This window comes from Onychomys torridus, chromosome 1, assembly GCF_903995425.1.
Source record: "Onychomys torridus chromosome 1, mOncTor1.1, whole genome shotgun sequence".
NCBI lineage: Eukaryota > Metazoa > Chordata > Mammalia > Rodentia > Cricetidae > Onychomys > Onychomys torridus.
The window spans coordinates 79,833,457-79,857,885 of record NC_050443.1 but is presented as its reverse complement, the minus strand read 5'-3'; the positions used below and the strand labels follow the sequence as shown (position 1 = coordinate 79,857,885).

At 39.1% G+C, this 24,429-nt stretch overlaps 1 protein-coding gene and 1 pseudogene across 2 annotated transcripts; one reads left to right on the top strand and one right to left on the bottom strand.

Annotated features, from left to right (window-relative positions):
- Window positions 1–716: 716 nt before the first annotated feature.
- Rab6a (RAB6A, member RAS oncogene family) lies at window positions 717–19,760 on the bottom strand. Of its 2 annotated transcripts, none has more exons than XM_036190931.1 (7): window positions 19,682–19,760; window positions 17,471–17,524; window positions 16,088–16,193; window positions 13,734–13,845; window positions 8,778–8,871; window positions 4,517–4,583; window positions 717–2,735 (listed from the first exon to the last, which is right to left on the bottom strand). In XM_036190931.1, the coding sequence occupies exons 1-7, from the start codon at window positions 19,709–19,711 to the stop codon at window positions 2,671–2,673; spliced, it is 528 nt and encodes a 175-aa protein (XP_036046824.1). In that variant the 5' UTR covers window positions 19,712–19,760; the 3' UTR covers window positions 717–2,670. The 2 variants fall into 2 exon arrangements, with proteins under 2 accessions (XP_036046824.1, XP_036046815.1); XM_036190922.1 differs by lacking the exon at window positions 16,088–16,193 and adding an exon at window positions 15,916–16,021.
- LOC118585931 lies at window positions 17,771–17,933 on the top strand (annotated as a pseudogene).
- Window positions 19,761–24,429: the final 4,669 nt, after the last annotated feature.

The window sequence follows — 24,429 nt, the reverse complement described above, 5'->3', positions numbered from 1 at the left end:
TAACCACATGTGTAAGGCTCTGGCTGGTGTAATTTTGGTAAGCAGAACTACATTTAAAAATAACAGTAAGTAAAACAACAATACAGATATTTATTATTGCCATCATGTATTGTACATAATTGTATATACTCTACTTTTACGTGAGTGAAAACACAACAGATTATACTAGCTTTACCACAGACAACAGATGTTTTGTAGAATCACCCGGCATCATTTTTCAGCTCAGTTGGAAAAGTATGAGACCTTGTTTGATATGTGGTCCATCACTGACCAAATGTCACATCTGGTACACGACTGGTTTACCCTACTGCTACCACAGTAAGGGCTGTCTCTTTTACACCCTTGAAAAGATTTCAGACTCCCTGTTCCCCTTACATCTGTTCTTGTTATTCATTTACTTATTTTACTTCAAGTGCATTTTATAGCTCTAGAAGGGAAGAAGCATATGCATACTCAACACACTGGCAGGAATGGGAAACCAAGTCAGTAACGTTTTTGTGTGTTTTATATATATATTTGGCAGCAAAATTGTGTTTGTTTAAAAAAAAAAATGTAGACTGTGAACACACTTTACTGCTTCAGCTGAAGAACCCCAAGCCAAATAAAAAGAGCAATACGAAAAGAGAGCATAAAAAGAATCAAATGCAACAGTTAGGAAGACAATCACCCCCCTTTTCAGAAATCACTATTCCTTCAAATAAAGAATGTGAACCATCTGCCATATTGAATTGATATTTATTTCAGGACATGCCATGTCAAAATAAAACAAAAGAGTCAATCCTTGCTTTAACAGTAATATGTATTATAAAAGCACTTTACAACTCCATCCCATCTTTGAGTATAAGTTACAGGGTATGTGGGCTAATGATTATCTGAAAGTATTTCTCTATTCAGATCCATAATCCAAGTGCTCTCCAAGTATTACAAGGTGACAGTAAGTGAGAATAGGAGAAAGAGGAGGAGAAGGGGTCAGGTTTTCCCAGTTAAGGATTTTGTTGCAATGAGGAGGTGAGGAAGTGTGAAGTTATTTTTGTTGTTTTTTCATCTTTATACTGTGTTAAGTAATGCTTACAACATAAACTCAGCAGGCTTCTTCTGAGCTAGAACTCAGAATGTTTACCCTGCAAACAATGTATTTACAAATGTGTTTATTAACTTACACAGCAATCTCACAATAACTAGTAAAGATTAAAAGGGTGCACTCCTAGTATATTTGTTTGCAACGTTTCAAGGGAAATATATATTGCCATGGTGATGAAGCTCTAAATACTCAACAAAACACCTAAAAATCCAAAGTTAAAAAAAGGCAAAGAAATAAATATCACCAAAGAAAAAGATTAATTGTAGCTTAAATACAAAACTAAATTGCTAGTTAACTTATTTATATAGATCTAATAAAAAGCAAAAACAGCTTGAAAGACCCAACATTTTAGAAATGCTAAAAAATAAGGCATAAATCTGCATTATAGTGACTTTTATTTTCATTCTCTCCTGTCCCTCTTAATGCAAGCTTTCTTTGATCTGCCTCTAGGGGCTTGCAAGGAAATTATTTCCACATTCAAATTTGACCTCAAATGTCCAGAGCAGAGGAATAGTTGCTATTCTGTGAGGGTTCTTTTGTTGGTAAACTTTAGATATCATTATTTCTACTAGCTACAACAGTTTTCTTCACGTTGTCAATTTATTTTTTTTTCCGGTTGGTTCTTAAAGGAAATTGACTTTTAAAATGCCTTCTCTTCATAGCATTTTTTAGAAAAGAAACCCAAGTGAAACCTATTGCTTTAAACAGTGTTGATTTTTTTAAGACGATTAAAAAATTTGGGGAGAACTGTCTGAATTTTTATAAATTCTCCATGATGAAATAAATTTGAAAAACAGTTCTGAAGTACTTGGCTGCTTTTCTCTCCCAGTCTAGTAAAGCTCATGTGAAAGGGTTACCTGTTCTGGTCAGAAACATGTTTTATGCACCATTGCCTGTAAGCACTCAGTCAATTCATTAGGAATCATTTTGAAGACACAACAGAACCCTTTCCTCATTTAGGCACTGCCTATCATTAATAGCAATAGCTGAGTTCTGACCTCAAAGAAGGTCTAAGTAGTTTATATCAGTGCTCAAGAATAATTTTGGACATTGTGGCTCATGGCCTGGAGCTAATGGCATCTATAAAACTAACGATAATTCCAAAGGCTTGGTTGGACTGGACTGCTGTTTGCCACCTCTTGTTTGTTTGGGGAGGGTATGAACAGGGAAAGGGAGAAGGAAGAGATAAGAAAAGCTGGGAGACAGAAAGAAGGTAGGCAAATGTTGCTGTGAACACACTGCTCCTTGACAAGCCATACTCACACTGCTGAGATTTTCATCATTTTAAAGTACATTATCATAACATTAAAAAGGGAAAAAATGTTAAGAAAATGTATCTAATCCTCAAAGTTATCACGAATATGCTGAATTGTTTGGCTTTTAAAAAATATAAATAATGAAGACACTGACTTTTTTTGTGCTTGTGAAGCTAATAGATCATCTCCACGAAACAGGCAGCAATGATGAATTGCAATACGTTATTACTGAAGGGAAAAGGTTCAAGCCAATATTCACACTGCAGTCAATGAAAGAATATGGGGGCCAAAGCAGTGAGCTTCTGCAGAAGGGTTGAAGATGCCAGGGGAAGATTAGCAGGAACAGCCTCCTTCACTGACTGGTTGCTCTTGAGGCTTTTCCAGTTTTATGTCAATCACTGAAACAAAGGTTAAGGAGTCATATACAGAAAAGTACAATTCTAACTCCGCTCAACTCTGCCATCTCTGACAAGCCCTTTCTACTTGGATCTGACCTCAGACCTATTCAATCATTACTTTTAAGATATATGTATCTCTTATATGTAACAAGACTCAATGAAATATGAGCCCTATTCATGGTAATCTATTCTAAGAAAATTATCCTATATGAACAAGAAAACTCTATGAAGATGATATTCCTTAAAGAAATGTATACAGTAAGAGTCTGACCATACCCTACAAAGTAATTCAAATAAGGGGAAAAATTTATAATGTTACTCCAACTCAGCAGAATTTATATTAAGAGTAATAGAAATAGTAAAGACTTGAAAAATATTAAACATTTAGAAATGTGAGTCACGGAACACAGTGTCATGAAGTCTTCAGCTTAATAAACTTGTCTTCATGTGAAAATATCCGATCAAAACTCTCAGAAATAACTGATCATTAGATGAGTTTTGTTATGTCCTGTTCCTATAGTAAGAAGCTACGATATAGTTCCATTCTGAGTTATTCCTTGTGCCAAGTCTGAAAAAACCCAGAGTCAAAGGGATTTATTTAAAATGCAACATCAGGAGACTGGGATTCTTCAGTTTGTTTGCTTAATAACAAGCAAGTGAGGAAGTCTGGAGATAAGTTTCAGCAGGTTAGGGTGCTTGCTACTCTTCAGAGGATCTGAGTTCAATTCTGAGAACTCCCACTGGGTGGCTCATAACTATGTGTAACTCCAGCTCCAGGGGACCAGATGATCTCTTCTGGCTTTTGTGGTCGGTCCTGCAAGCAATCTTTAAAAAAAAAAAAAAAAAAAAAAAGAGCAAAGGAGTGCCTGCTTCGCAGGCAGGAAACCCTGGTAAAATCCCCAGCACCGCATGAAGATACTTAGCCAGTACATGCCTATAACCTTTATACTTGAAAGTCAAGGGTCAGAAGTTTTGGGGCTACCCTGAAATCAAGCCTGTCTCAAGATATAAATAAATAAATAGATAGATAGATAGATAAATAAATAAGCAAGCAAGCTGAGCAAACCCCACCCCACCACAGAACAGAAAAAAAGAACAAGTGAGCAAGCAACAAAATCTGAATTACAGTAAGAAGCTAGGTCCATCTGGATAACTGGGCCTAATTTGCTACAGAAATCCTCTGAGTTTCTGTGCATCTAGGAAACCAATTTCTACAGTCAAGGTAATAGCCAACTGTGACAGTTAGTCTTTATTGGCAACTTGACCAACTCCTTAACATCCAGGAGATAAACGTCAGAGTGTCTGAGAACACTTCCAGAGAGGTCTGAGGGACCCACACTGGATATGGATGACATCATTGCACAGGCTGGGGTCCTGGACTGAATAAATAGCAGCATTCCCCTCTGCTTCCTGACTGCAGAAGAACATGGCCAGCTGCCTCACACTCTCGAGTGAGTGACTCTGCTGCTGTATCTTCCCACAATGAGCTGCATCTTAACAGTGAGGCAAAACAAACCCCTCATCATCCTCCCCTGCTTTTGTCAGGTGGTTTGTCCCAGCAACAAGTAAATAAAATCACCTAAGTATGGCTCCGAAGAGTAGTAGTAACAGTAAAAAAAAATTTTTTTTTGTTTGTTTTTTGAGAAAGTCTCTCTACACAGACCTGGCTGTTTTGGGATTCACTGTGTAGATGGAGACCTGGCTGCTTCTGCTGGGGTTAAAGACGTGTGCCACAATGTCCAGCTGGCCAGTCAACATCCCTTAAGAAACAAAAAGGATACTGTCTTCTCTGCTTCTGTCCTGCGTGCTTTCCATCCCAGGTAAAGCTGCAGCAACACGTCGGAAAAGCTGTGGAAGATAAAGTATGAAGATGATGACCGTAGACGGCAAGTAGAGGATGTAGCTTTTAGGTTACTCCGCACTTAGAAGATAGCATCAAGAAGGCAAATTAAGGTCTTCAAGATAATTGTTAGTAAGGATTTATTACTGTCATCTTACAGTTACTATACAGTGGTAATTATAAATATATATACACCCAACATTAGCACACCAAAATATAAAATGTTTAATAGATCTGAAACAATATACAGTAACACAATAATAGGACAAGGGAAACTATGCTGTTGACATACACCAGAACTGTAGGAGGACCAGAAAGGGCCGTAGTGAATGCAGGGATATGAGGGAACTATTTTATTACCCACTCACCCACCCCCTTTTTTGGTTTTTTCGAGACAAGGTTTCTCTGTGTAACAGCTCTGGCTGTCCTTGAACTCACAGAGATCCTCCTGCCTCTGCCTTCAAGTGCTGGGATCTAAGGCATGCGCCACCACTGACCAGCCCCATCTCAATTTTTACCCCCAGGCCCAAACTCATCTAACATGTAATCCTTATCCTTATTTACCCAATGTCTCTCCCAACCTTACTGACTAAAATCAAAGTCTACTCCATACTACCTATGGTTGTTTATCCTTAACAGTTATTGAAGTCAATATGACTTCTGCACAGTGGTGTAACCAAACAGCTATAGTTTCTCTCTAAGTCAATATCCTACTCAGGGAACAACACAGAGCTTACACCAGGCACCCTGAGCTTCTGGACTACACATTCAATTTTAGCATATCCAAGTCCCATATGAATATTGCAAGTACTTCAACTGGAAGAATATAGAAAACAAACAAACCCAAGATACAAAATAACACAATTTGTAAAACTCCTAATGCAGTAAAACCATGGAAACACAGATGGCATAACTCCTCTAAAAATTAACCCTACAGTAAATGGCATCCCAGATGAAATCCCAGAGAACTCAAGGTAAGACAGATGTTCAACATGCAAACAGCTGAACAAGATAGGTAAGATGATATAAAAGAGGGATTCACCAAAAAGATATACTGCTGTGGGATGTCTTTCTGTATGCTGGAAATATGTGTTGCTCTGATTGGTTGATAAATAAAGCTGTTTGGCCTATGGCAAGGCAGCGAAGAGGCAGGTGGGAAATCCAGGAGAAAGACAGGAAGAAGAAGGGAGAGGTGGAAAAGATACTATTCCACTGTCCAGGGAGCAGCATGTAATGGCACACAGGTGAAGCCATGGAACACATGGTGACATATAGATTAATAAATGGGCTGAGTTCAGTTATAAGAGCTAGCTAGCAAGAAAATTTAGCCATAGGCCATGGCCATGCAATTTGCAATTGATATATATAAGCCTCTGTGTGTTTACTTGGGTCTGAGCGGCTACTGGGACCAGGCAGGACTGGAGGAAACCATACAAATGAAGAAAAACCTATCTGAAATGCTAGAGAAGTATAGTAAAAGTCAAATAAAGAGCTTCACAGAAAGTCTGAGTAATAGAATGGATCAAGGAGAAGACAGAATATCTGAGCTTGAAGCAAACAGCAATAGAAACTCTAGAGTGCACACAAACTCATGGAGGAGAAACAACACACCGCACAATAAATGGGTTCTTGAAGAATTCAAACAATAAATAAAAAGAAGCATTCTTAGAATCAAATGAAAATGAAAACACAACATACCAAACCCTTGAGATACAATGAATGCAGTTCCAAGAAGGAAGTTTATAGCTCTAAGTGCCTACATTAAGAAATCAGAGACTCAAGTAACTTAATGCACCTTAAGGCTCCAGAAAAAGAATAAGAAGCCAAATTCCAAATCAGTAGAGGGAAAGAAATCACTAAGATCAAGGCAGAAATTAATGAAATGGGACCAACAACAAGCAATACAAAGAGTTGGTTTTTTTAAAAAGATAAGTAAGACGCTGGGCATTGGTGGCATGCCTTTAATCCCAGCACTTGGGAGGCAGAGGCAGGCGGATCTCTGTGAGTTCGAGGCCAGCCTGGTCTACAGAGCAAGATCCAGGAAAGGTGCAAAGCTAGACAGAGAAACCCTGTCTTGAAAAACAAACAAACAAAAAAAAAAGGGAAAGAAAAGAAAAATAAGACAAACCTTTAGTCAAACTGACCAAAGGGAAGAAGACCCACATTAGTAAAATTAGAGATGAAAAGGGATTTGTTATAACAAATGTCAATAAAACTCAAAAAACCATTAGGTCTTACCTAAAAAACATATTCCACTACAGTGGAAGAGCTAAAAGAAATGAGTATATTTCTAGAGGCATATGACCTTCCAAAATTAAACCAAAATGAGACAATTTAAATAGATCTGTAACAAGCAGTGAGACTGAAGCAATAATTAAAAAAAAAAAAAATCTCTCAACTAGGTTGCTCAAACAAGGCCTGAACAATGCCAAAAACAGCTGACATCATAATGTAGATGGGGAAAATCTTACTGGGTCCCACTCCTAGACGAACTATACGTAATTAACAACTTCTGAAAGAGGGAGGATTAGTCTTCCCCAGAAATGAGCCAATACCAGGTAGTCAGCCCTAGAAACATATGTGCAAGTAACACTGAATGGACTCAGTAAACTGTTTATATAGTTATTGTTTATATGTGTGATGGTTTGAATAAGAATGGCCCCCACAGTCTCACATATTTGAATGCTTGGTCTGCAGTTGGTGGAACTGTTTGGGAAGGATTAAGGGTTGTGGCCTGGGTGTGGGCTGTGAGGTTTCAAAAGCCCAGCCATTCCCACTTAGCTAGCTCTCTCTCTGCCTCCTGCTCAAGGATCAGATGTAAGGAAGTTCTCAGATACTGCTCTGGCATCATGCCTGCCTGTTGCCATGTTATCTGCCATGATATGGTCACAGACTCACATTCTGAAACTATAAGCAAGCCCCCAATTAAATGCTTTCTTTTCTCTTTCTTTTTCCCCCAAGGCAGGGTTTCTTTATGTAGCCTTGGCTGTCCTGGAACTCAGAGATCTGCCTGCCTCTGCCTCCCGAGCGCTGGGATTAAAGGCAAGTGCCACCACACGCAGCCTAAATACTTGTGTTTATATCCATAGATTATTCATGCTGCTCTGAGCCTTGTTCACAATTTTTTTTTTTTTTGCAGCTGGAAGTGGTTATAGTGGCTAATACAGAGACTAATAACTGGTCGAACTGCTGAGAATGAGCATGTGAGTGCTCACTAACTCACCTCCACCCCCAAGGCTCAGAGAACATCTCAGAAAAGGGGCTGAAGGAATATAAGTGCTGGAAAATGGAAGGAATGCTGTGAAGTGCTGTCTTCTTGATGTGATATGGCCTGTGCATTCATGAACTAACATTAGCTGTGGGTGCCTAGATTTGCATGAGTGCAAGTCAGTCAAAATCTCAGCATGAGTTTGGGAGGAGCTGACAAGGCTCCACTCTTAGCTGAGGAGCTATTCTCACCGATGGTTGTTGTGGACAGAGAATATGCCCCACACCCTTTTGGGGATGTGGTTACTGGTACTTTGCTATGCCTCTGCCTCCAGAGTGCTGGGATTAAAGGCATGCACCACCACTGCCCAGCTGCCTTTTGTAAAATTTAAATACTAGCAGTTTACAAAGAATGAAGTAATCAGAATGTACTTTTACAGCAAGCAAATACTAGTTTTCATGTATTAGTCTTCACTACCAAATTCTGAAATAAGGAAAATCTACATTTAAGACAATAAAGCAGGAATGTAGTGAGACTATGGGAGTTCAAAACTTTACACTCAGAAATATTACAATCATGATGAATTTGTTTTTCTGTTTATAATCTGAACAGTTTATAAATATTTTTTCTTTTTATAAAAACTATGCCGGGCTGGAGAGATGGCTCAGTGGTTAAGAGCACCGACTGCTCTTCCAGAGGTCCTGGGTTCAGTTCCCAGCACCCACATGGTGGCTCACAACCATCCATGAGATCTGGCGCCCTCTTCTGACCAGCAAGCATAAATGTAGGCAGAACACTGTGTACATAATAAATAAATAAATCTTAAAAAAACAAACAAACAAACAAAAAAAAACTATGCCAGTTATTTTTTCTCACTCTCTGAATTCTAATTGCAGTTGCTAAGGGAAATAAAACCTTATACTAAAAATTAGCTTAATAACAAATATTTCACATTTTCTTAATTTAGGATCAAACATTCACAAAGAAAACTTACCTGCTTTACATTATATCCTGCTTTTGCACTGGTTTCAATAAACATAACGTTCAGCTCTTTGGCTTTCCTCTCTCCTTCTTCAATTGACACTTGCCTATAGAAAAAAATTTACATGACAAATGTTTATTTATTCATTTTTAAAAAAGATTTACTTATTTATTATGTATACAGTATTCTGTCTACACATATCCCCGCAGGCCAGAAGAGGGCACCGGATCTCATTGCAGGTGGTTGTGAGCCACCATGTGGGTGCTGGGAATTGAACTCAGGACCTCTGGAAGAACAGCCAGTGCTCTTAACCGCTGAGCCATCTCTCCAGCCCTCATTTGTTTTTTTTTGGTTTTTTTTTTTGAGCTGAGGATCGAACCCAGGGCCTCACAAGCACTTTATCACTGAGCTAAATCTCTAACCCCCTCATTTGTTTCTTGAGACAGGGTTTCTCTTTGTAGTTCTAGAACTCCCTTGGTATACTGGGTTGGTCTCAAACTCAACTCACAGAAATCTGCCTGCCTCTGCTTCCCAAGTACTAGGATTGATCAAAGGTATGTGCCACCACACCTGGCAGCAAATTCTTATTTTTGAAATATGAAATCATAAGATTATAAACAAAGTTCTATTGATGTTGGTTATATAAACAGTTTGAAAACTTAACTGTCTGTAGCACTTAAGAGCTGTACATGTCTGTGTTTGTATGTATATTTATATTCCACACCCATACTGGGAACTGAACTTAAGAGTCTTTTTGTTGTTTTGTTTTGTTTTGAGACAGAGTTTCTCTGTGTAGTTTTGGCGCCTGTTTTGGATCTCAATTTGTAGACCAGGCTGGCCTTAAACTCACAGAGATCTGCCTGGCTCTGCCTCCAAAGTACTGGGACTAAAGGCATGCACCACCACTGCCAGGCAAACTTAAGAGTCTTAAACATGTGAGGCAAGAGCCCTACAAATGAGCATATACAGCTTAATGACTTTTTAAACTATATTTTATGTGTATAGGTGTTGTGCCTGCATGTATGTCCACTTGCCACCTGCATGATTAGTACCTATGAAGGCTTTCAGAAGAGGGTATTAGAGCCCTTGGAGTTATAGCTACAAATGGTTCTGAGCATCATGTGGGTCCTGAGTACTGACCCCAGGTCCTCTGGAAAGAGCAGCCAGTAAGTACTCAACCTCTGAGCCATCTCTCCAGCCCCTTAATGACTTAAGAAGAAAAAAGACAAGTGTCTCAGGGTAGGTGTGGTGCTTGCCTTTCATCCCAGCACTCAGGAGGTAGGCAAGAGTAGGCTGATCTCTGAGTTCAAGACCAGCCTGGTCTACAGAGTGAGTTCCAGGACAGCCAGGGCTACACAGAGAAACCTTTTCTCAAAAAACAAACAAATAAAAAAAGAAAGACAGATAAACAGGGTCTCTTGTAGCAGAGGATGACCCTGAACTTCTGATCCTTTTGCTTCAAACCTCACAAGTACTAGAATTATATGGACACGCTGCCATGGCATTATACAGTGCCTTTGAGAGAACTCAGAGCTTTGTGCATGTTCTAGGTAAGTCCTCTACAAACTTAAGTACATTGTCAGCCCCAATTCAACAATCTGTGTGTAGCTGGTGGTGGTGGTGGCACATGCCTGTAATCCCAGCACTCAGGAGGCAGAGGCAGGTGGATCTCTGTGAGTTTGAGGCCAGCCTAGTCTATATACAGAGTGAGATCCAGGACAGGCACCAAAACTACACAGAGAAACCCTGTCTGGGGTGGGGTGGGGAACGTGTGTGTGTGTGTGTGTGTGTGTGTGTGTGTGTGTGTGTGTGTGTGTCTATGTGTGTGCAGAGGCTGGTGACTGTACCTGGGTGAAGGTATGCTTCCCTACAGTTCTCTACTACAGTCCCTTGAACAGGGTCTCTCACTACTAGGCAGGCAGTCCCAGCAATCTTCTTGTCTTTGTGCCCCTAGTGTTGGAGTTAACAAAAAAGTGCTCTTTTTTAAAAAAATTAATCTATTTTACATCCTGACCATAGCCTCCCCTCTCTCTCCTCCCACTTCCCGCCTCCTCTGTTTTGCTCAGAAAGGGGCAGGACTCTCACAGCACATCAAGCTGCCTTGTAAGACCAAGCACTTCTCTCGTATTCAGGCTGGGCAAGGCAATCCAGCATGAGGAAGAGGTTCCCAAGAGCCAAACCACCAGGGACAGCCCTGCTCCCATTGCATTGTTACGAGTCCCACAAATAGAGCAAGCTACACAGCTGTCACATATAAGTAGAGGGTCTAGGTTAGTCCTATGCAAGGCACCTTAGTTGTTGGTTCAGACTCTGGGAGTTCCCATGAGCCAGGGTAGCCATTTCTGAGGGTTTTCCTCTATTGTTCCTGATACTCCCCACCCTGCAGCTCCTGCAATTCCTCCTCCCTCTCCTCAGCAGGACTTCCTGAGCTTGGCCCAATGTTTGGCTGTGGGTCTTTGAACAAGCCTCCATCAGTCACTGGATGAAGGCTCTCAGCTGACAATCAAGGTAGTCACCAATCTGATCACAGGGGATGGTCTGTTTAGGCTATGCATCCACTGCTGCCAGGAGACTTAGCTGGGGCCACCATCATTGTAGGCTCCTGGACATTTCCTTACAGCAATTGCTCTTATCCACCAAACTATCTCCACCTAGCCCCATAAAACTAAGATTTACTTTACTAATTTATTTTTATTTGGCTGAACTCTTTGGATGCTTTTGTTTAGAGGTAGAAGCTCATTTATCCTTGGCTGGCCTAGAATTTATTAGTTCAAGATGACTTAAATTTCTGATCTTCCTGCTTTCAACACTCAAATGCTGGGATTACAGGCATATCTTATCACACCTGGTTTTAAGCAGTGCTGGGGACTCAAATGCAGGGCCTTGTGCATGTTAGGCAAGTACTCTACCAACTAAGTGATACATTCAGCCTCCATCTTTTCATTTAAAAAACATTTGTCTGCAGGGTTGGGGATTTAGCTCAGTGGTAGAGCGCTTGCCTAGCAAGCACAGGTACGGTCCTCAGTTCTGAAAAACAACAACAACAACAAAATTGTCTGTGTACCTGTGTGGGCACACATGCAGAAGTCAGTTTTCTCCTTTCCCCACGTGAACCCCAGGGATCAAACTCAGGTCATCCAGCTTCATGACGAGTGCCTTCACCTACTGAGCATCACTAGTCTGCCCTTCTTTTCACCTTTAAAAAGTTAGTGATTGGGTTGCATGTGGTAGCTTATACCTATAATCCCAATTCTCAGGGAGGGAGGAAGATCTTAAGTTCAAGGCCACCCTGGTCTATTCCAGTGCTAGGCAAGCCTGGGTTTAAGAGTAACACCCTATCACAAATACACATCCAAAATAAATAAAACAAATCTTGTTTTGTTTTGTTTTGTTTTTTCAAGACAGGGTTTCTCTGTATAGCTTTGGTGCCTTTCCTGGAACTCACTTGGTAGCCCAGGCTGGCCTCGAACTCACAGAGATCCGCCTGGCTCTGCCTCCCGAGTGCTGGGATTACAGGCGTGCGCCACCAACACCCGGCTAATAAAACAAATCTTAAGAGGCTGGGATGTGGCTCAGTGGTAGAACATTTGTTTAACATACACACTGTCCTACATTCAGTACTGCCCAAAACAAAAACCATCTACAAAACAAAACCTGCTTTCCCCCCTTAATACCAAATCACAAAGGGGCTGGAGAGATGGCTCAGTGATTAAAGGGACTTGTTGCTCTTGCCAGGGACCCAGGTTTGGTTCCTAGTACCCATATTGGGCAGCTCAAAACTGTCTCTAACTCCAATGAGTCTGATGCCATCTTTTGGACTGGGTGGGCACCTGAACACATGCAGTAGGTAGACACATACACATAAATAAAAATAAAAAAGAAACATTAAAAATATTAAACCTTATGACTCTAAATTTTACACAAAAACTTGTCAAGCCAATTTGCTGCTATAATTTATGTAGTGATAAATTTTACCAACTGTTAAAAAGGTAAACTGTGCCAGGTGGTGGTGGCTCACGCCTTTAATCTCAGTACTCAGGAGGCTGAGGTAGGCAGATAGATTTCTAAGTTTGAGGTCAGCCTGGTGGTCTACAAGAATACGTTCCAGGACAGCCAAAGCTATACAGAGAAACCCTATCTCAAAAACAAACAAAAATTTTTTTTCAATTATGCTACCAATTCTATTTCTGTTACTGGGCAGAATTAGGCTTAACATCTTCACAATTCTTTACACATAGATCACACTCAAACATTTTAGTTAACAGCATAAGTTCATCACCTGAATTTCAATATCCAACTCACAAATGAGTTAAGTAATAAATAGTAAAAGCTCCACTAATTAAACTGTGGTCAAGACTAAAGCAGAAAGAATATGCAAAAGACTACTTGTGAATGCTGAAAGCCATTCACATGAATTCTACTGTGAATGTTAATACACTTTGCATCTTGTGACTTGAATGAGCTTTGCTCATTTGACTAAGGTGTTACAATCAAGCTATTCATACTTAGCTAAGCCTGGTGCAACCACATAATCAAAAACCCCATATCATTAAATTATAATAAAATTATATGAATGTGTCTAAGAAGACAAGTATGTGTTTTTAATTATTATGAACATTTTTAAAATATAAGTTACTTTGATGTAGTTTGCTCTTTAACAAAACACTGTTCCATTTATTAAACCTTAAAAAAAAAACCCAGAAAATATTTGCTGGCTTCATTTGTAACAATTCTGTAAAAGAGCTGTTTATGGGCTTAGACAAAACAGATGTATCTCCCTTAAAAAGGGGGGTTATAAAATGAAAGGTCTCCTTTTCAAAAACAATTTTTAGTAAACAAACATGCTGCTTAACACAGAAACGAAACATTCAGTTATTTCTTTCTTTTTTGAGCTGAGGATCAAACCCAGGGACTTGCAAGCGCTCTACCACTGAGCTAAATCCCCAACCCCATTCAGTTATTTCATACCTCTTATCAGCAAGATCTGTTTTATTTCCTACTAGCATGATGATGACATCACTTCCTCTTTCTGTTCTGACATCATCAATCCATTTTGTAGTTTGCTGGAATGAGTTAACATCTGGCATTGAGAGTGGACAGAGGGATTAGTGTTATTGAAAATGCTACCCCCAGTGAAGGAAAACACTTCCCACAAACACTCTGCAAGAGGGAAAGGGGGGACAGCACATTAAGACCCCATTTTTAATGTGCCTGCAACGTAACTCCATTTTATCTGATTATAACTGTCAGTGATCTACATGAGTCTGAAGAAGAAAAAAAAAATCCTCAAAGTTCATTTTAGAGAAAAGCTTTTTTGACAATAACCAAACTATTGCCACTACATAATTATAAAAACCAATGCTTTCTGACATCTAAAGACAGCTACAGCAGATAACATGGTGTTACATTGCCACAATGCTTTTTTTGATCACTTATACTAGTACATACCAAACATGACAAAGAAAGCATTTCAAAATGATGTCAGCCAGAAGTCCCAACACATCCGGGAAATTCCTAAATGCTTTCAACACCACTGTGCTTGCACTGCTTCCTCAGCTTGTGATCACTTTAACCGCATTTTAAAAAATCCTTTCTGAGCTGGGCACGCCTTTAATCCAAGCACTCGGGAGGCAGAGGCAGGCGGATCTCTGTGAGTTCGAGGCCAGCCTGGTCTACAGAGCGAGTTCCAGGACAGGCTCCAAAGCTACACAGAGAAACCCTGTCTTGAGGGGGAAAAAAAAACCATACAAACAAATAACAACAACAAAAAACAAACCAAACCAAACCAAACCAAACCAAAAAAACCCTTTCTTCTGCCTCTACCTGCCTCTTTCTGAGATTAAAGGTGTGCCTTGGAGCCTGGTTCTTACATTTGTTTTATATTAGAGTCTATGTGAAGTGACCTTAAGCTATTAGTTTGATGTATCAGGCTCACTTCTAACAGAATTCATTCTTTTTAAGTATTGGATTCTAGCTAAATCAAATTATTTTTTAGCAGCTAAAGTAACAAATTTACTAGTGTTTTAACCACATTCATGGAATTTCAGAAGAAAAATATGACAAGCTTTGGTTAAAGTAAACACAAACACTTTAAAGCTAGAAAACCAGCCAATGCATTATAATGAACATTAAAAAAAAAAAAGTAGTAACCTAAAGTACAGCTGCAAGAGAACAAAGACTGTATATAGCACAGATCCAAAACAGTTAAGAAAAAAGAAGAAAAATACATTGTGGAATATAATCTTAATTTTGTCACTGTAATTACTGTTTAGTAACTATGACTTTTGAGTGAATACACAAAAAATGTCTAGTAATATGACTAGCTCAAATCAGCTGCTTAGACATGATAGTTTTTCGAAAGTCCAAGATGCTGTATAACCTTTTCCCCCTATAAATTATGGACTAGTCTATGGAATGATGTTAAGTACTGCCTTATATGTGCAATAAAACAATTTACAAAGATGATTTCAACCAGAGATCAGTAATCAATGCCCCATGGAAAATTTATGGTCACTTAAAGATCAAAAGGCATTCAGGTTTTGAAGAAAAGAAAAATACTGTTTCATTTCCCATTTAAATTTTTTCTTGGAGAGAAATGAAAGTTAATTTGTTAGCAACGAAGAAAACCAGCCATAGAATCCGCTACTCTAACAAAAATGACTAACAGAAAAATACACATTATGCTTCTGTTTTTCTCTATGTAAGAAAACGACTGGAAGAGGGAAGCAGAGATAACGCTAGCTGGTGGAAACTTTAAAAAGCCTCAAAAGAAGCCATGTAGGATCTGGAATACTTGGCAAGAGGCGTAAATACAGATTATCTTTGAAATCTGAGACAAATTCATGAATAATATTCCTTTAACTCTAATTACGGGATAGTTTAAGGATAAGAAAATAGTACAGAAGCCTTGAAAAAGATTCATAAGTAGACCCTAAAGACAGTTTCTGAAGGTGGAGACACTGGCACAGAGACATAAAGCATATTGGTACAGACATGGAAGCAAGTATTTCTGACTTGCCTAGTCTGTGATACAGTTTACTATGATACAACACTTTACATGCCAGTAAGGAAAACAAGCACGAGACAAAACATGCATGCAGCTAAGCTAAAGGTTGAAAGAAGAGTAGAAATGCATAATCCCCCCACTCACTTGTGATATCATAAACAACAACTGCCACAGTGGAGTCACGAATGTAGCTAGGAATCAAGCTCCTGAACCGCTCTTGACCTGCTGTGTCCCATAATTGCAATCGCACCTAACAACAAAATCAGTCAAACAAGCAAGAAAAGTAAGAAAGGTCAACCTATTGCAGTATACCTACTTGTGATATCGTAAACTACTACGGCTGCAGCAGAGTCACGGATGTAACTGGGAATGAGGCTACGGAAACGTTCCTGACCCGCAGTATCCCACAGCTGCAGCCTGATCTGTGGGATGGGAAAAAATAAATAAAACAAAAAACAAAACAAAACCCAAAAAACTAATACTTAAAAAAGGAATGATTTTTGTAATATGAGTAGTAGACAACTCATGTAGAGTTCTAATGCAGAGGAATGAAAACAACATAAAACTCATTTCTGGAAAGTGAGCAGTATTATGAAGTTGCTTGTTCTGAAGGTACAATTCCTAAAAATTCTTTGTGAAAGATTTCACACAATCAGAAACAGGGCTTTCACTGCTCCCTGAACTTTGAATCCCAGTGTCTTCCAAATGATGAGAAGTAGGCTGACGTTCAAATACTGAGCATAAAAGAGATGAAGGTAAATGTTAACGGAAACTTTAAGCTATCAGGCGACAGTAAAGAAGTGCTTCTCTGAAAACCTCTCTGAGGCTAAGACGTGTGTTTCCCGGGTCTGTGACTTCTATGCGTATGCTTCTTCTATACACTTCTGCCCAGAACATTATGGAGAATGGGGGAGGAGAAAGAATAAAAGAGAATATATTTTTGCAATCTTACATAAAAATGCTTTACTTTTTTTTCTGCTACATCCACATTATAGAAAATCCTAAACATAAGTTTTCTTACCCAGACAAAGTAGTTTCCAAGCCTCAAGTTTTAAGAAAAGCTATATGATATATGAAAACATCCAAAAGGAAAGAAATGACATACTTCAGAAATAAGAAAAAATATTAGTGGTAATGTACTATTTTGGAGTTACTTTGGATACATGAAGTTATTCACTGTTTAAGTGATGATAGGAATCTCTTCAAGGAGGAGTAGGCCAAAATATAATTTTCTTTATAAGGAACACTCAACAATAAGGAAGATAAAAATCTGACAGATAAATATGTATTTCCTTAACCGCTCCGTTACATGTTCTATTCTGACAGTCTTTAAGTTCACAAATTATGAAACCTTTCTGAATAACCTGAGTGATGCTCAAAAGATCTTTAGTAGCTCCAATTTCTTCATGAAAATTCCTTTAATTCTCTTATAAACTGATCTGTTGTTCTCCTAAATCAAGACAGCAAAATAAACCCAAGGATATCAGGATTTTACAAACAAATTTTGATTTTCTTCCTTTGGATGTGAAATGAAAGAAACCAGAATGCCAAAAACAACTCTGTAATACATCTTTCTCAAGATCTAGTTTGGATGATTCTGCTAAGCACTTTCTGATAGTGACAGTTACTGACTACGGCTGTGAGTCTAGTTTTCCAGCCTGGAGTGGTGCAGAAAACTGCACACTGAAACATTACTCACTGTTCGATCCTCCAAGTACATTGTTTTTGATAAGAAGTCAATGCCAATTGTTGCCTATAAAACAAAACAAAAGAGTCAGCAAGTGATAATAGCTTGGTTGTAGCCAAAAGTTTAGGTTATAAATAGGATTTATGAATTTCAAAGAAATAATAAATATACACATAACCACACTTTAGCCAAGTGAGAACTTGCTCTGTGTTGGAGACTAATTACTTCAAGCCCTTTATGTGATCAACTCTCATCCTCATTCATTAAAGATAACTCATTCTCGGTCTGGTGAAGGGGCTGTCTGTAGGCGCCATGTCAGGTCGCGAAGGTGGCAAAAAGAAGCCCCTCAAACAGCTCAAGAGGCTTTCAAGCAGAAACAAAAAGAGAAGAAACTAAAAGCCAAGGCCACGGGCAAGGGACCCCTGGCCACAGGTGGAATGAAGAAATCTGGCAAAAAGTAAGCTGTTCCTCATATTTGAGATAATAGTGACCCTCTTCTATTCCTATTTAAACATCTGGATTCCCTGCCATAATATCTTTGCCACCTACAGCTAGAATGAAGTGTTATCCTGGAGCCTGTTGTACATTGTAGTAAACTTTTGTAAAAAAAAAAATTTATAATAATAAATAATACAATGGCTTATTGTCTCTAGTGTTCAGCAATTCCTACCTCAGCTGTGAATTTAAAGTAAACTCAGTCCGAAATCCTACCAGAGCTGTTTCATCTTTGTTGTACTCTGAATTCTGTATCACTTTGAATTAATTAAACCAACTCATTAAAAGTAAAAAAAAAAAAAAGATAACTCATTCTCATATTAATTTTTCTCACTTTATAGAAAACAAGACAATGGGGACAATTTCTGGTATATTTTTACCAGAATATTCAAATATCTGAATACAAATCTTAGTTTGAATACCCTAATGTTCCCAAGTCAAAATGGCTTTATCTGCCCCCACAGCAATTTTATGAAATACTGTTGATGTAAATGTAACCATGCCTAAACTTCCCACATAATGGCTTGTTCTGGTGCTACAGATAGCCAGAGACCCAGAAGTATGATTTTCAAAGGGACATGACTCTTCTAATATATAAATAATGTATTAAAGAAAGGAAAACACATTTTTCTCTTTATCATTCAATGCTGTGATCCAAATACAGTGCAAAATACTGTGTGCCTGGTTAAATAAGTGGACAAGTTAAGGAAGTCTAAAATTAAATAGGAAGATAAATTAAAAATAACTGGGACACGGGGGCTGCAGTGACAGCTCAGCAGTTAAGAGCAGTTCTCTTGCAGGAAAGCAGGTTCAATTCCCAGCACTCACATGGTTCACAACTGTCCATAACTCCAGGGGATCCAATGCCCTCTTCTGACTGCACAGGCACAAAGCATGCATGTGGTGCACAGACATAAAATCAGGCAAAACACTCACACACAAAATAATGAATGAATCTAATTTTAGAGGAAAAAGGAAGGCTGGAGAGATGGCTCAGAGATTAAGCACACTGGCTGCTCTTCCAGAGGTCCCGAGTTCAATTCCCAGCAACGACATGGTGGCTGAGATCTGGTGCCCTCTTCTGGCCTGCAGTCATACATGCTGTATACATAATAAATAAATAAATCTTTAAAAAAAAAAAAAAAAAAAAGAGGAAAAAGGAAAGAAGTGGCTGCATGATGGCATGTCCCTCCCTGCTTCTGATGCACTGACAAGTGAACTGAACTAGTTAGTCCACTACAACTATCCTGTCATGAAGGCCTGAATCCTCTGACATCATAAACTGAAATTAATTCCCAATCTCAGACTTGGATGAATTCTCTATTTAAAAAAATCTAATATCACTTCTAGTTCTCTCCAAGATATTAAATATAATTTTTCAATAGACTTTGAAAGAAGCGAACTGAGTAAGGCTAGGACTATGGACAAAATTATTTATACTTTGTGTTTATATAACCATTTATACATTACTGAAATTATTGAAAGCACTTTTTCCCCCTTTTGTGGTTTGTGAAGACAGGGTTTCTCTTTGACTGTCCTGGAAGGGAACTCAGAGACCCACTTGCCTTTGCCTCCCAACTGCTGAGATTAAAGTCATAAACCACCATCGCCCATAGAATGCACTTGTGTATCTGTGATTGCATGTAAATAAATGAACTTTAAAAATACCTTAAACCAATTCTTGTAGCATTAAGAAATAAATTAAATAAATTGGCAAAAACAAAATACCTGATAGGTGTTGTCAAAACTGTCATACATGAATCTGGTGATCAAGGATGTCTTTCCAACTGAAATAAAATAGAGAGATTTGAACATATTTAATACATCAGGTTCCCAGGCACTGCTCAAAGAATTGTAATTAAATTGAATGGAAAATATATTCAATGGTTTTATCCAAAGTTTGCTGACAGGGCTTTCTCAGTAACAGATAATGATCTTTTCATATTAAAGGCACAGGAAAAAGTATTTACCTAAAAGTTGAGGAAAATGAAATAAAACAATCATGTTGAAAGCAAAAGCAGGTATTACTTGAACCCAATGGGAGAAGAAACAAACAACAAAACTCAGCAGCTCATGCTCAATTTTAGTGACTCAAACGTGATCCATAGGAGTAAAAAGCACTGAAGGACAAAGAGTCCTGAGATGGGTCATCAGGGTTGGTCCTAGGACCCTAAGATTGTAAAAATGGCATGTGGAGCTGTTCTGAAACTCATCTAGAGCTCAGATCAGTTATGGCCTGGCAGATTCTGTTTCACTGGTAGGGATGAAAGGACCAAGCAGATGCCATAACAGGCTTCTCAGTCTTCTCTCAGAGACCAGGCCTCAATGTCAGTTTCCTGAGACTTGAGCAAGCAGTTTCTGGGAGGGCCGTGAACAAAAGACATAGTCCTTGCAGTAGCTCCCTTTCTGCACGTACTCTGACTGCTCAAAGTTCAGCTAGTTGTTTATTGTCTGGGACCCCACACTATGTTCATGGCAGCTCAAGGAGAGAGCCTGGACCACTGAGCCAGCCCCCACAGTTACTACGTGCTAGGAGAGCCAGCCCCCATGGCAACTCAAGGACAAAGCCTGGGACTTGTCCCACACTGCCCCCAAAATGATAATTGTAACCCCCAACCAATAAATTCAAAGGTTACATATCCTCACCCAATTAAAAGAGAACTGAGATAAAAATAAACCAATTCGAGTTGCACTGTGTAAAACCCCCAACCCTCCCCCTCAACCGCCCTGAAGGGCTAGCAGTTTTAGCCTTTAAATAGCTAGCCACACAAAAAAAGAGCAACTCCTCCCTGCCTCACTGTATTGGGTGTAGGAATGAGTTCCCTGTCTAGACCTGTAAACTTAAACAATAAACCTTGCTGTTGCATTCTGGACATCCACGGTCTTCAGTGGTCTCTTTGGGGTCATGATCTGGGCATAACAGGGAAATTACACTGTGTCTGACTACAATTCAACTTTGCATTGGAATTTTTAGGAAAAGTGTCACTTAGGCTGAAATAGAGTACTGGGAATTTCCTCACTAATGAGTGCATTCTCCAAGAACAAGAACCACATCTAATTACTTTTCTATTTCTCCAGTCACATCACATAGACTCTAATATAAAACAATTGTAAAAGCCAGGTAGATCTGTGAGTCAAGGCCAGCCTAGTCTACAATGTGAGTTCCAGACTAGCCATGGTTACATAATGAGACCCTGTCTCAAAAATCTCAAAGCAACAAAACAAAGCGTAATAAATTCTTTAAGTTAGAAAGGAACCAGGTAAATAAACTTCTCAAATGCTCCCCAAAATGTAAATATTTTGGGCAAGGGTTAAAAACCACTTAGTCACTGACATTTCAATATGATTTTAAAGTTTGTTTTCTTTTAAAAAGTATTATTTTAGCTTAAATTATGTATGTATGTACCTGTGCATGGGTGTGTGTGTGGGGGGGACGACATATATACATAAGTGTGGGTGCCTATAAAGGTCAAAGGTGGCAAATCCAGCAGGAACTGGAGTTAATGGTAGTTGTTAATAGCCTGAAATGGGTGCTGGGAACCAAACTCAGGTCCTTTACAAAAACATATGTATTCTTAACTTCTGAGACATCTTGCCAGCCTCAAATTTTTATTCAATACAATTTTTAGAAACTGGATCTTGACCTTTTGTTTGTTTTTTTTGTTCTGTTTTTAAAGACAGGGTTTCTTTGTGTAACAGTTTTGTTTTGTTTTGTTTTTAGAGACAGGGTTTCTTTGTGGCCTTCCTGGTACTTTCTCTGTGGAGCAAACTGGCCTCAAACTCAACAGAGATCCACCTACCTGCCTCTGCTTCCTGAGTGCTGGGATTAAAGGCGTGTACCACCACTGCCCAGCATTTTTTTGTTTTTAAAGACAGGTTTAAAAAAAAAAAAAAAAAAAAAAAAAAAAAAATATATATATATATATATATATATATATATATATATATATATATCTCTGGTTATCCTAGAATTCTCTCTGTAGACCAGGCTGGCCTAGAACTCAAAGAACTGCTTGCCTCTACCTTCTGAGTACTAAGATTAAAGGTGTGCATCATCATGTCCAACCAAGTAAAGAATCCTTAACAGCATGTGTAAGAGCTCAACATTCAATACAACAGAACACTCAGAGAGAAAAACAAACAAAAATAATCAAGAAAGCCTAAATAAATAGAAGGGATATATTATATAGCTGGTAGGAAGAATCAATGGGGGCTGAAGAGATGGTTTCCCTTGAAGAGAAGGTTCCATTCCCAGCACCTACAAGGTGACTCCTGTCCCAGGGGATCCATTTCCCTCTTCTGGACTCTGTGTCAGTCACACGTGCAGGCCAAACATATGCATACATTAAATAAATAAACAAACAAACAAACAAGTAAAAGAATCTATGCTAAAATGACTCCCCAAATCACACACAACACAAGCCCTGTTATAACAACCTTTTGAAAAGACTACCAAATCAATTCCAAAGTTTATTTAGAAACCTTTAGTAATTTTGAATAGTTAAAGCAATCCTGATAGCACTGAACAACTTCAACACTATGATCAACTATCAGAGTCCAGACAGTACGATAGTGGATACTGTTTTGTTTGTTTTTTGGTTTTTCAGACAGGGTTTCTCTGTGTAGCTTTGTGCCTTTCCTGGGACTCACTTGGTAGTCCAGGCTGGCCTTGAACTTACAGAGATCCACCTGGCTCTGCCTCCGAGTGCTGAGATTAAAGGCGTGCGCCATCGTCACCCACTTTTTTGTTTTTTGTTTTTTTAAAGATTTATTTATTTGGCTTGGAGATTTAGCTCAGTGGTAGAGCGCTTGCCTAGCAAGTGCAAGGCCCTGGGTTTGATCCTCAGCTCCCCCCAAACCCCCCAAAAAGATTTATTTATATACTATGTATACAGAAGAGGGCACCAGATCTCATTACAAATGGTTGTGAGCCACCATGTGGTTGCTGGGAATTGAACTTAGGACCTCTGGAAGAGCAGTCAGTGCTCTTAACCTCTGAGCTGTCTCTCCAGTCCTCTTTTTTTTTTTTTTTTTTTTTTTTTTTGTGGAGCTGAGGATTGAACCCAGGGCATTGCGCTTGCTAGGTAAGCACTCTACCACTTAGCTAAATATCCAACCCCTGGATACTGGCTTAAAGACAGAAAAACACAACAATGGAACACAACTGGGTTCAGAAACAGATAAAAAAAATCTCTAGGCAGTTGAATAAACATCTCTATCCCTCTGAGACCAAAACTCTATTTCCTCTGACTCATACTCTTCTCCAAAAGGGACAGAGATCAGAGTTTATATTTCCTTCCATCATAGCATCTTGAGAATATTAAAGGAAAATTCCGGTTTTAAAAAGCACTTGTAAGCCGGGTGGTGGTGGTGCACACCTTTCATCCCAGCACTTGGGAGGCAGAGGCAGGCGGATCTCTGTGAGTTGGAGGCCAGCCTGGTCTCCAAAGTGAGTTCCAGGAAAAGCGCAAAGTAACACAGAGAAACCCTGTCTCGAAAAACCAAAAAAAAAAAAAAGCTCTTGTAGCTTAGACCATTTCCCTGAAATGAAACAACAGTATTTTTTTACCAGGCAAAGTGACACGATGTCTTTATTCCCAGCACTCAGGAGGCAGATGTAGATGGATCTCTTTGAGGTTACTCTGGTCTACATAGTGAGTTCTAGGACAGCCAAGGCTATATAGAGAGACCCTGTCTCAAACCCATGCTCATAACAGTATTTAATTCTCAACTATGATACTGTTGCACATACTAGATGGTTTAGTATTGTGAACTTTTATTCTTATTCTCACGCTACAGAAAACTGTAGGAAAAAACCTCTGGTCTGTGTGGGTGACACACACCTATAATCCTAGAACTCAAGAGGCAGAGCCAAGAGGATATTACAAATTCAAAGCCACTATGGTCTTCATAGTATGTTCTAGGGCAATAGCAAGATTGTCTCTTCACTCCACAAATGCGTGAGCGAAAGCACACACATACACACTTTCTTTGTTCTCAATGAAAATTAACAAATGGGCTAGAGATACTTTTATTCTCACAGAAGATCCAGGTTCAGTTCCCAGCACCCATACTGTGGTTTACACCTATACCTAACTCCGATCCATAATGTCCTCTTCTGACCTCCATAGGCAGCAGACTCATACACATAAATATTTTTTTTTTGAGCTGAGGATGGAACCCAGGGCCTTGCGCTTGTACTACTGAGCTAAATCCCCAACCCATTTTTTTTTTTTTTGAAACCAAACCATGATTCAGTCTAGCTCTATAGAAAATGGACTACTGTATTTTTTGAGACAGAGTGTCTCCATGTACTCCTCCTGGCTGTCCTGGTTGTCCTCCAACTCACAGAGATCTGTCAACCTCTGTCTCCAGAGTGCTGATATTAAAGTCCTGAGCCACCATGCCCAGCTGTCTTATTGTATTTTAAAACTTAAGAGTAGGTCGCGCAGTGGTAGTTCACGCTTTTAGTCTCA

Excerpts from the sequence above, each read along its gene's own strand:
- Rab6a (XM_036190931.1), bottom strand. The coding sequence starts at position 19,711 with ATGTATGACAGTTTTGACAACACCTATCAG. Across the intron at positions 17,525-19,681 it reads GTTTTGACAACACCTATCAG|GCAACAATTGGCATTGACTT; the intron begins GTATTTTGTTTT and ends TTTGTTTTATAG. Across the intron at positions 8,872-13,733 it reads ACAGATCTTGCTGATAAGAG|GCAAGTGTCAATTGAAGAAG; the intron begins GTATGAAATAAC and ends TTTTTTCTATAG.